The sequence below is a fragment of the Halichoerus grypus genome, chromosome 9 (assembly GCF_964656455.1).
Source record: "Halichoerus grypus chromosome 9, mHalGry1.hap1.1, whole genome shotgun sequence".
Taxonomy (NCBI): domain Eukaryota; kingdom Metazoa; phylum Chordata; class Mammalia; order Carnivora; family Phocidae; genus Halichoerus; species Halichoerus grypus.
Genome location: NC_135720.1, coordinates 104745901 through 104758161, shown reverse-complemented (window position 1 = coordinate 104758161; position 12261 = coordinate 104745901). Strand labels below are relative to the sequence as shown.

Genomic DNA, 12261 nt, shown 5'->3' with positions numbered 1-12261 from the left:
TACCTGTACTTTGTAGAAAATTTAAAAAGAAATTAAAAAACAATTTGAGAAGAAGCCTACCATCCAGACATAATCGCCTTAAACATTTTGAGGGATGCGTATGTGTGTATGTATATATTTATATACACGTGTGTGTGTATGTATATATATGACTAAAGATAGAAAAAATTACCATATGCATCTATGTGTGGATGAAAGGAGGAAGGTGTTTAGAAACTGAATTGGAATCACCGTATAACTTTGTTAATTTAATAGTATATTATTACAAATATTACTAAAAAAAAAAAAGAAACCTGATCACTTGCTCTCATTTATAAAGTTGTGGCAAAGAACAGCTGTGGCGAAATCCCCAAGTAATTATATACTCGTTATATTCTGCCCAACTTCTTTTTTTTTTTTTTTTTTTTTTTTTAAGATTTTATTTATTTTTGACAGAGAGAGGCACAGCGAGAGAGGGAACACAAGCAGGGGGAGTGGGAGAGGGAGAAGCAGGCTTCCCGCTGAGCAGAGAGCCCGATGTGAGGCTCGATCCCAGGACTCTGGGATCATGACCTGAGCCGAAGGCAGACGCTTAACGACTGAGCCACCCAGGCGCCCTCTGCCCAACTTCTTAAAAAGTTGTTAAATAACCTTTTCTTCCCTGTAAAATTTTTCTAAGAGATGTTTGTTTTCTTATGATCTTATAGCTTGTTAAGAATAAAAGAATTAGGAATTTAAAAGTGTAAGCTGGGGAAAGTCAAAGCTTTTCTCAAGTGTCAAATAAAATTCTTGTAGGCTAATGTCTCAGAAAGAATGATGGGCAGATCCATTAATTAAGATCTTGTTTATGTGTGTCTAGAATAACTTGTTTTTCAGGGAACTGTCTGATGGCATTAAGCCATTTAGACCCACAGCTTGAATTTCTTCAGGCATGTTTGCATTTCAGGGGCTGAGGCAAGGAGGATGTTCGGTTTATTAGTAGTGGTGTGGCCTAATGTGTTGAACTTTCAAGTAGGACACATTCTGTAGTTTCTTCACTTAGTCGCTGTGTGGCCTAGGGCAAGTTACTTAACCTCTCTGAGCCTCACATTTCCTTACCTGTAATATTTGGGTGGCTAATAGTTTTTATCTCGGAAGTGAGAGTTTGAGATACTGTAAGATTAAATGAAATACTGTGTGCCTAGCGATTACAAGGTTTAGTGAGTGGAAATTCTCTCCCTGTCGCTTCAGGTCTGTTGGATTAAACTTGGTTTGATACTCTCAGGTATCAAGAAGTAACTTTGGTACCTTGAACAACAGGGTGGCTGAGTTTTTATTCTATAAATTTTGATGACTGTCTGAAATTTGAGACATGGGTTGATTTTCACAGAGATTGAGTAAGGCTTAAGGCTCAGATTTTGGTTAGTATAAATGGATTTTAACATAATTGTGGATTGTAATTTAACATCTCATATATACATTTTGGTGTGTTGAAATCGTTGACATACTTGTAAATTTTGATGTCTCTTATATTTCATTGTATTGATTCATGGTTTGTGGTGTACAGTCTTTTTTTTTAATTTTTAAAAAGATTGTATTTATTTATTTGACAGAAAGAGACACAGCGAGAGAGGGAACACAAGCAGGGGGAGTGGGAGAGGGAGAAGCAGGCTTCCCGTGGAGCAGGGAGCCCGATGCGGGACTTGATCCCAGGACCCTGGGACCATGACCTGAGCCGAAGGCAGACGCTTAACGACTGACCCACCCAGGCGCCCCTGTGGTGTACAGTCTTAACAAAATAGCCTCTGCAGTAGATAACTGAATTTGAATTTTATAGAACCTTTTATTGGAGTTTTCAAATAAACCCTAACGTGGATTAGTTTAATGAGTCCTCAAATGTTAGCATCCAGCTGGGGGTATCAACTCACAACCACTTTTGTTTCATATATTATTCTCTCTTTCCCATTATTTTGAAGCACATTCCAGACATCGTATTATAAGACTGAGTTATGGTACATGAAATTTGTCAGTTTGGTGTCCCCTACACATTGGTATGTAGATACATTCTCATTCATCTCCCCTTTTGGATTGAATTTTACTTTTTCATTTTAGATGTAGTCAGCTTTAATTATATCAAGTGTTGTCCTACTTTAATTTTTTTTTTCATAGTTACAGTTTTCTTTTCCTCTTTTTTTTTTTTTTTAAGATTTTATTTATTTGAGAGAGAGACTGAGGTAGCGACAGGGAGAGGGAGAAGCAGGGAGAGCAGGGAGCTCATCTCGGGGCTCTATCACAGGACCCTGAGATCATGGCTTGAGCCAAAGGCAGACACTTAACCCACTGAGCCACCCAGGCGCCCCTAGGTACAGTTTTCTAATAGTGAATTTTGTGCTGATACATATTTAAAGCTTAAGCTTCCATTATAACCATATCTGGTAGATTTGTCTGGTGACAAGTTTACAAGGTATTTAATCCTATCTCCACTCCTATCTCTGCTACTATCTCTGTTGGATGTTTTAAGAAGAATTTGAAGTGCATTTCTAAGTGCAGATAAGGATTTGAAAAAAAAAATTTTTTTTTGAGAACTTTTTATAAGTCAGCTCTAACCATACTGTCGAAGCTCCTTAAGCCAATATTGTTTTGTTCAAAATAAGTTGTCCTGGGCGCCTGGGTGGCTCAGATGGTTAAGCATCTGCCTTCGGCTCAGGTCATGATCCCAGGGTCCTGGGATCGAGTCCCGCATCGGGCTCCCTGCTCCACGGGAAGCCTGCTTCTCCCTTTGCCTCTCTCTCTCTCTCTCTCTGTCTTTCATGAATAAATAAATAAATAAAATCTTAAAAAAAAAAAAAAAAAAGTTGTCCTTCCGGAAGGGCAATTGCTAATACTTAATTTTTTTAGAAAGGCTTAGAAATATGAATTTGGTTAAGTCACAGTCTGGTTTTTCCTGATTTTTTTGTATTTTAAACAATAAGGTCTTATACCCTGTTGGACTTTAATATTTCTGTGGTGTATGAGTATGGGGTGGGGGAGTTGGACTAATTTAGGGCAGTTCTGTTCCATGAATGCATGTGCATTTCATGTTTGAGGTTTCTTGGCTAGAAAAAAGCCAGACCTTATAGGTTAGCATTTTTCCCTCCTAAAGCGCATTGAGCAGGCATAGGTTGAATATTTTACAAAGTGTACAGATAATCTTCCTTCACATTTTAATGATCAGATGGCAGACGTAAGGTAACTGAGCTTAAATTGAATATTAAAAGCTGCATTTAATTTTTCCTTATACTTTTCGTGACTAAATTTATGTAGTTATTTGACTATAAATTTTTTCCTTCGCTTAATTTTTTGGTATAATTTATTTCCATATTTGCTTGGAATCTTAGTATAGTATTTGAGCCAGAAGATTTTATATAAAGCTTGAACTAAATTAAATAAAATTGTTGGCATGAAATAGAAGCTAGCAACTTTGAAAGTTTTAAAATCCTTGATAGTTTGGGGAGCATAAATGACTCAACTGTATGAGGTGGGGTAATCACCAGATACAAGGTACCAGTCATTCAAAATGTGTCTTGATGACTAATTAAACACTTTTAGAACGTAAGTATTAGGTTCTTGTACCAAATTGGAAATTGAATATCCATGGAGTGCAGTGCATAGCTATTTGAATTATCTTAACCAATGAAAATGAAAATTTGTATGTCTAATTTTTAAAATTGCTATGTATAGGGGCGTCTGGGTGGCTCAGTCGGTTAAGTATTCAACTCTTTATTTTGGGTCAGGTCATGATCTCAGGGTGGTAAGATTGAGCCCTGTGTAGGGCTCCGTGCTCAGCAGGGAGTCTGCTTGAGATTCTCTCTTTCCCTCCCCACCCCCTCCCACCCCCCCTCCACTCTCATGCTTGTTCGGTCTCTCAAAAAAAAAAAAAAAGTGCTGTGTGTATTACTTTGAAATTCTGTGCTGTTAATGTTAGGGTTTTGGAATGTTTATTTGAATCCACATATGATTAGAGTATCTTAGAACATGCTGAATTATAGCATAACTCCATCATAATATAACTCCATCCAGCAACTCCATCCTGATTGCCTAGTAGAGTCATCTGGGGGCTTTAAAAATACCAAGATCTGAGACCATTTAAATAAGGGTCTCTGGGCTTAGGGCACTGGCACTGGTAGATTTGAAAAGCTCCGCGGGTGATTCTGAAGTTGAGCTGGGGTTGGAAGCCACTGGCTGGAGAAGACACGTTCCAGTACATGTTACTTGCCATGGTTGTCCTCGAGAGGCAGACTGCTCTCTTAAAAGAAGGAGTAGCTATTTTTCCTTGCTTTATTTCCAGGAAGAATTCTGGGTCATTTTTTATTAAAGTTGGAATTTTAAGGTTTTAAAGCCTCATCATTAGTCCCGTGGTCCATCAGAGAGGGGAGAGCAAAATGGTTGAACTCTTAGTATATATAAGGTAATTGTAATCAGACCTGACACTTGTTAACTGTTTCCTCTGTGCTAGTCCCTGGGAGGCTAAGGGTTTGACATCTATTATATTACTTAAGCTCCATAATAACTTATAGCAGTGACTGCCATTTTATTGATGAGGAAAGGAAGACAGGTTAAATAGCTCGCATCACCTGAGAACAGTGGGGTGGCAGTGCTGGGTGGGGAGGGTGACTCGCTGCGTCCTCTCCTGTGCTGCATGACTCCGCACAGTGTTTCCTTAGACATCGGTGCCGTGCAACTTACTTTGTCATCTGTTAGAGGAAAATGGCTCCTTTATAAAGGACATTATTTATTATCCAAATGAATTGCAGATGAATAAAAGCTTACTAGCTTTTTATGGATTATTATTTGGGTGTACATTATCTTGAGACTACTTAGTTTCAGAGTCACTTGATGGAATCAGTTGAGGTGGGGTCGAGAGTGGGGGGAGAGAGGAGGTAAGTTGGGGGGGGAGGAAAGAAAGAACAGACCCACACATAAGAAAGTAACACAGATTTAATCATTATTCTTGTGGCTCTGACCTCATAATTGTAAGTGTTGTATGTTGAAAACATGCATTTGCAGATCACTTTAAAATACGAAGTGATTATATTGTGGGATGTAGAATATACACCTAGAGTAGGTGTTATGTGAATGGGATTCTGTATTACACACCTGTTTCCTTCTCAGCCAGCTCTCCTTGGACTCCCTCACCTGGGGCTTTCTCGGCCCTGCATCAGCTCTAGCATTTTTTTGGTATCTTGCTTTTGTTAATTGTCCTCCTCCTCCTCTTTTGTGAGTTTGAATTCTTTTCCCCTAATTTTTAGAATGAGTTGAGGAGGCAGCCCATCTGTGCTCAGTATACATATTTAATAGGAAAACTGTCATCTCTCAATTTTCTGGTGTCTTCACTTTTCAAAAACTAAAGATTTTTTTTTCATTGCCAAATGTGGTATTCTTTTTCCTTTATGGGTTTTGTGCCACATATAGAATTATAACATTATAAAAATAAACCAGTAGTTTTATAGTTTAAGGGGATTACATTTTGATTACAACTATGGTGCATTAACTGGACATTATTCAGTTGTTAAAAATGTACTGGATGTATAATATAGACGTGCATTTTCCCCACTTTTATTGAGAAATAATTGTACATCACTGTATAAACTTAAGGTGTTCGGGATGATGGTTTGATTTACATGTGTTGTGAAATGATTATCGCGATAGATTCAGTTAACCTCCATCATCTCATGTAGATAAAATATAAAGGAAGAAAGAAGAAAAAAAGAAAAAAATGTCCTCTTATGATCTTGAGATTTACTTTCTTCACAACTTTCTGTATATCATACAGCAGTGTTAGCTGTAGTCATCATATTGTATAGAAGTACATTTTGGGATAAAGGTGGTGAAGATGGGTCTCTCCCAGTCCCCAAATCAGTGCAGATTAATGATAGCAGAAGTTATTTTCAGAAGCAGAGATTAGTTTTTCTTATACTATGAAATTCAGACTTGCTTTGAAATTGAATCATGGGTGAAGTTATAGACAGGTGATGTGGGACTAAACTGTGAAACCCTTCTAGTACAAGACAAACCCTTCTTAGGCCAAATTTTGTGTTATGGTAGCTAAAATATAAGGAATTCTAATGTACCTTTGCTTTGAGGAGGTAAATGAACCAATAGTGCCTTTTTAGTTCTGTTATTTAGCCTGTTTTTCTCATGTCTGCTGATGTGATCTTCCCCCAACCCCCAGATAAACAGGGGTCACATGACAACGGAAGCTAAGAGAGCTGCAAAGATGGAGAAGAAGATGAAAATTTTGCTTGGGGGTTACCAGTCTCGTGCTATGGGGCTCATGAAACAGTTGAATGACTTATGGGACCAAATTGAGCAGGCTCATTTGGAGTTACGTACTTTTGAAGAACTCAAGAAACATGAAGATTCTGCTATTCCCCGGAGGCTAGAGGTAACATTATTGCCTTGCAGCATTGCTTCAAAAGAGAACTGCAAAGAATTACCAGGGCTTTCCTGTTTTTTCTTTTTCCTGTGCAGACTATCTCTGAAGTTGATACTGTCTGGCTTTTTTCAATGAGAGCCTGAAGTTTTTGACTTATCTAGAATTGTCTGTGTGTAGATGGATAGACCAGGCCAATGGTGGATACAGTGGCTTTTCCTTTACTAATTTTCTGGTTTGTATATCTATACACTGTGAAATAGAATAAGTAACCCTTGTGATTTGTCCCCCTGAAGCTTAATTGCCTCCCATTCTTCTAGCTCTCTGAGGTACATTAAACCAGTGTCTGTTTTATAATTTAAGATGCTGGGAATATAGCTGGTCATTCTAAAGCATGAAATTCCTTTGGCTAGATTTGGTTTATTTCTCAAGTGTGCATGATAGTCACACTTGGGCAGTCAGGGCTTAATGAAGTGCATTTGTGGGTATTGATAGGACGACAGTGGCTTGTTTATTTGAGGTGGCAGCAGAGATTTTATAAGATTTTACAAGAGTTACAGATGGTAGTCATTTGACCAGAGAATGGTTGCAGTACTTGTTTTACAGCACAAGTAGTTGCTATTTCTTGTTTCTCTGGGGGAATACCTAGCCCTTAAGAGTCATGACGTAGCTCAGCTATTTGTAAGATGATAAAGTATCATAAGATATTTTTAATTTTCAGTGTGCTTACATATGAAATAATTATTTAATATTTTTGTCTCTTCAAGTGTCTAAAAGAAGATGTTCAGCGACAACAGGAAAGAGAAAAAGAACTTCAGCATAGATATGCTGACTTGCTGCTGGAGAAAGAGACTTTAAAGTCCAAATTCTGAAGCATAGTTTATATTCTGTCACAAGATGAATTAATTGCTAGTTTTCATACTCTGGAAGGCTGAAACTGATGATTATCTTCATTGACAAATTTACCCACAATCTGTGGTTTTTCAGTTGTTTGTTTTAAATGATATCAATCTTACACAGTCTATGTATAAAGACTTTAACTCCACAGGACATTTTAGGGTTTAAATTATTAAGATGATGATTCTTTTAGCAGTGTCATATTTGCAAAATTTTTTTAGTTTTGGCCTTTAATTTTAAAAGCCTGATTTTAAAGTGCTGCCTGTGAGTAAACTCTTGAATAAAAACAAAATGTAAAAAATTGAGAGTGTAGCCTTTTGTTTGAAGTAATTAGATACTTAGAATGCCCACAAACCAGCAAGTATGTACTCTGTGTCATATTTAATGAGTAACTCTTGGGTAATCAAAATGGTGATCCAGTATTTTAATTCCTTAAGAGGAGTCCTTTTGTGGCTTTGTTAGTTTTAGCATAGAGTACTCATTTCTCAGTACACTGACAAGATTAACATTTTAACACCTCAGTTTTTTTGTTTTTTTTTTTTTTAGTATAACTTTAGGGAAGGTCTCTTCTCTGCCCAGCTACTCACACAGTTATGGATTAGGACTCAAAAGATTTAATTTTTATCGACCTGTTCTTTTCTTGTAAATGTCTTTTTGATAAAGGCATGTTAAAGATTAATTTCAGTAAGGCTGTTGGAACTTTATTAAAGCTTGGTGTTTATCTTAACAAGTTCATTACCCAAGTGTAGAATTTGGGGAATGGGTAGGAGTGGGAAGACCTGACTTTATAATTCACATGAAATTATTTGGGACAGTTATTAATTGGCTACAAGTTTGGTATAGACCAGCAATATGTTGGACTAACCAGGCAAATTTCCTAATCTTAAGAATCCTAGGGACTAAAAGGAGGGAAGGAGGGATTGATTCATTCATTCATCAGACATTTATTAACTATATACCGGGTGTCAGACTCGTGGAGATAGAACAATGAGTAAAATAGGCATGACTCCTGTTTTGTGGTGCTTATGGCCTGTTGGGAATTTTAGGTGATTAAAAATCAGGTGTTTATCGAGTGACTCTTCGTATGTGCCAGGCACTTAGTTAAGTGTTGGAGATAAACTCTCACCGAGATGACAGTAGGAGGAGGAGATACTCCGTATACCAGGAAAAGTATCAGATCATGAACTTAGATTCTATGGAGGGAATTAAAATAGGGTGATGGGAAATAGTGACTGGGTGGCTACTTTAGGCTGGATGATCAGAAGAGTCTTTGAGGAGGTAACTTTTAAGATAAGATGTGATTAACATCTTAGAAGGAGCCATTCTTGTGGGACTCAAGGAAGAGCAATACCAGCAGAGTGAAGAACAAGCACAAAGCCCCTTTGGAGTGTTTGAGGAATAGAAAAGACGACCATGTGGCTGGAATGTCAAGAATGGCATTTGAGTAAGGCCTACATGAATAGGGGCATATTTATAAGGCCTTGGTAAGAAATTTAGATTTTATTCTATTATGGGAAGCTATGAGAAGATTCTGAGCAAAGGAATGACATGGTTAGATTTGGTTTAGAGAAATATCCTGTGGTCATACTGCATAATGTCTCACTGGCTGAAGACAGGGAAGCCAGTTAGTTGAGGAGCATAAAAAGTGGTAATCAGGCAAACAGCCATACTGACTCAAACCAGGATAGAGGCAGTCCTGGTGGGGACAGGTGTAAAAATTTGAGTGGTAATAATTCTGTGGTCTCATCAGACTATATATTTTTCTAGTATCTAGCCGCTTAATTCTAGTACTTGTTTCAGTAATTTCACATGGTTTTCTAGGGAACACTTTGATATCATCTATGAATAATGATAATGTTTCTTCTAGTAGTTTAATTTTCGTTGCGTGTTTTGTTGGCAGAAATGTTTAGAACAGTGTTAAATAAGAATGCTGATGGTAGACGTTTTATTTCTGATTTTAATGGGAATGTCCATAGTATTTTACTTCTGGCTGGCTGTTTTGAGTTATTTATCTAGAAAGGAAATACCCCTCCATTTTTAGTTTTTAAAGAAACTGAATTAGGGGCGCCTGGGTGGCTCAGTTGTTAAGCTTCTGCCTTCGGCTCAGGTCATGATCCCAGGGTCCTGGGATCGAGCCCTGCATCGGGCTCCTTGCTCGGGCGGGAAGCCTGCTTCTCCCTCTCCCACTCCCCGTGCTTGTGTTCCTACTCTCGCTGTGTCTCTGTGAAATAAATAAATACAATCTTTAAAAAAAATAAAAATAAAAAAATAATCTGAATTAGGATCGGCTCTGGAATTTTGTCACACATGCTTTTTGGATATCTCTTAAGATTATCAGATGGTTTTTTTCCATTTAATTTGTTGATGACATATCAATAGATTTTCCAATGTTAAACCGTCTTTGAGTGCCTGGAATCAGGTAGATTAATTACAAAAATTTTTTTTTTTTAAGAGGCGCCTGGGTGGCTCAGTCGTTAAGCGTCTGCCTTTGGCTCAGGTCATGGTCCCAGGGTCCTGGGATCGAGCCCTGCGTCGGGCTCCCTGCTCAGCGGGAAGCCTGCTTCTCCCTCTCCCACTCCCCCTGCTTGTGTTCCCTCTCTCACTGTGTCTCTCTCTGTCAAATAAATAAATAAATAAAAATCTTAAAAAAAAAAATTTTTTTTTTTAAGATTTACATTTTACTTGCATCTTATGTAGACTTGAATGATACGGATTTAAAATAGTTGATCTTGGGGCGCCTGGGTGGCTCAGTCTTTAAGCGGCTGCCTTTGGCTCAGGTCAGGATCCCAGGGTTGTGGGATCGAGCCCCGCATCGGGCTCCCTACTCTGCGGGAAGCCTGCTTCTCGCTCTCCCTCTGCTTGTGTTCCCTCTCTCGCTGTCTCTGTCAGATAAATAAAATCTAAAAATAAATAAAATAGTTGATCTAACAATACTCACTTTGTTTTCAAAATTTGAAGTAATGCACATACTTATAGCCTACAAAATGACCAAGGTTTGCATAATTTCAAAATTGGCAGTCTCAGTGCATTGTAGACGTATGGCTCACGCTTTTGCCATATAGCAGTGCAGCTTTAATTGGTAAACAGCTCTGCATCATCTTTGTTAGTACCCTGTAAAGCCCAGGGTTCTTTACCAGCAGCACTCTGAGAGCGATTTTGGTAACTGTTTTCACATTCACATTTATTTTATTTTTCATTAACTGGTTGTGTTAAAACTAGTGTTGAAAAGCATGTTTAAGTCTCAGTAACTTTGGGACAGAAATTAAATATGATAAAGAGCCCCCCCCCCCAAAAAAAAACTCACCAGCAGGAGTGAGATCTCATCTTTGAAATATTAGAAATAATGCTGAGATAAGAAAATTCAGTCTCCAAAGAAAAAATACCTAACAGCACGTGTAGATTTCTGCTGTCCAACCATTTTATCCTCACTATTTTCACATCTGTTTTTCTGGGAACATTAGTTGTGAAGTATGTGATGTCCTGCAATGCATTTCTCCTAAAATGTGGCTGCCCTATTGGCCCTGTAAACTTTGATTTGCTAATAGGTTATTTAGGAAAATTGCATTTTTTACGTAAGTGAATTTAGTCTTTTGGGCTGTTAGCTCTTTTTTTTTTTTTTTTTTATAAGTAGGCTCCACACCTAGTGTGGAGCCCAAAGCAGAGCTTGAACTCACAACCCTGAGGTCAAGACCTAAGCTGAGATCAAGAGTTGTATGCTCACCCTACTGAGTCACCTAGGCGCCCCAGTCCAATTTTTGACATGGAGATTTTGCTAGCTGTATAAGGTGAATAGGGTAACTATGTATATTTTTCTTTGCATCAAGCAGTTACATCATTGGAGGGATTTGTTCCATTAAAGATTGAAGGATTGAGCTGAGAAACCTTTGAATTGAGAGCCCTTTTGGGAAGTAATTTCTTGATAACAATTTCTTCTGTGACTATGTTACCTGTTTTTAAATTGAAGTATCTTTAAATTTGATTTTAAAATTTTGTTTTAAAATGTATTTCTCCTTTGGTGTTTGTTATTTGTTAAATTTAAGTAATTTATACTTTTCCAGAAAACTTAATTTTGTTGAAATTTTACACATTTATTTGCAGAGAATTTTAATAGAGAGTAAGAAATCTCCTATATTAAGTTTGTTACTTCTAAGTTACAAGAAATTGACCTTAGTTTTACCATTTCCTATTTTTTCCTTGATTTGACTCGCTGAAGGTAATCTCTTTTCCCTTCAAAAAAAACCCGGTGTTTGGATTTATCACTTGTCATTTGTTTTAAAATATATTAATTTCTCATTTTATGTGTATTTCTTTTGTTTTCTGTAGAGTTTCTTGCCCTGTAACTTTTTGAGTCTGATGTTTATTTTTTGTTTTTATTTGTATACAAATGAAGGGTTTTGGTTATCTCTAATTTCAGATACGTTCACATCCCAGCTACATTGATGTGTCTTGTTTTCTAAGTAGTTTATCATTGTGTTTTAAATTTTTGGTTAAATAAATTTCTGTGTGGTTGGCTTTTTTCTTTTTTAATTGTTGCTGCTTGTAGCATTTTTACCTTGTAGCAAGGAAATACGGCTTATGTGGTTTCTGCTTTTTAGAATTGAGGTTTTGGAGCCCAGCATTTAAAAAAAACGTTTTATGGATGTTTTAAATGAAGCTTTATTTAGTTCATGTGGGACAGAGGTGAACATGTATTCAACCACTTTAATTATATTATTCAAATTTTATTTTCTTATCTTGGGGTGTAAACTACCATAGACTAAATGTTGTCTTAAAGTCTTCTAGATCTTTTTCTCAATTTCAGCTTGTTTGTCTAGAGCTTTTGTTTCATATATTTTGATACTGTTGTTTAGTATGTAAATTCTTGTGTCTGTTAGGGGTCATTCATAAAAGACTTGCTAGTCTATAAAGTTACTCCTTTTCTCCTTTATACTTTTACTTTGAAATTAACCTCTTTGAGATTGGAATATTCTTTTTTTGTTTATATTTGCTTGATA

General features: G+C 37.1%; 1 protein-coding gene across 2 annotated transcripts in view; it reads left to right on the top strand.

Moving 5' to 3' along the window:
* The window catches only part of CDC5L (cell division cycle 5 like), a 51049-nt gene extending 39270 nt beyond the window's left edge, over window positions 1-11779 (top strand). For both annotated transcript variants that reach the window (XM_036116779.2, XM_036116705.2), the window contains 2 exons: window positions 6170-6382; window positions 7138-11779. In XM_036116779.2, coding sequence (XP_035972672.2) covers window positions 6170-6382; window positions 7138-7242 — 318 coding nt within the window. In that variant the 3' untranslated portion in view covers window positions 7243-11779. The remainder of the gene's footprint in view (window positions 1-6169; window positions 6383-7137) is intronic.
* Window positions 11780-12261: the final 482 nt, after the last annotated feature.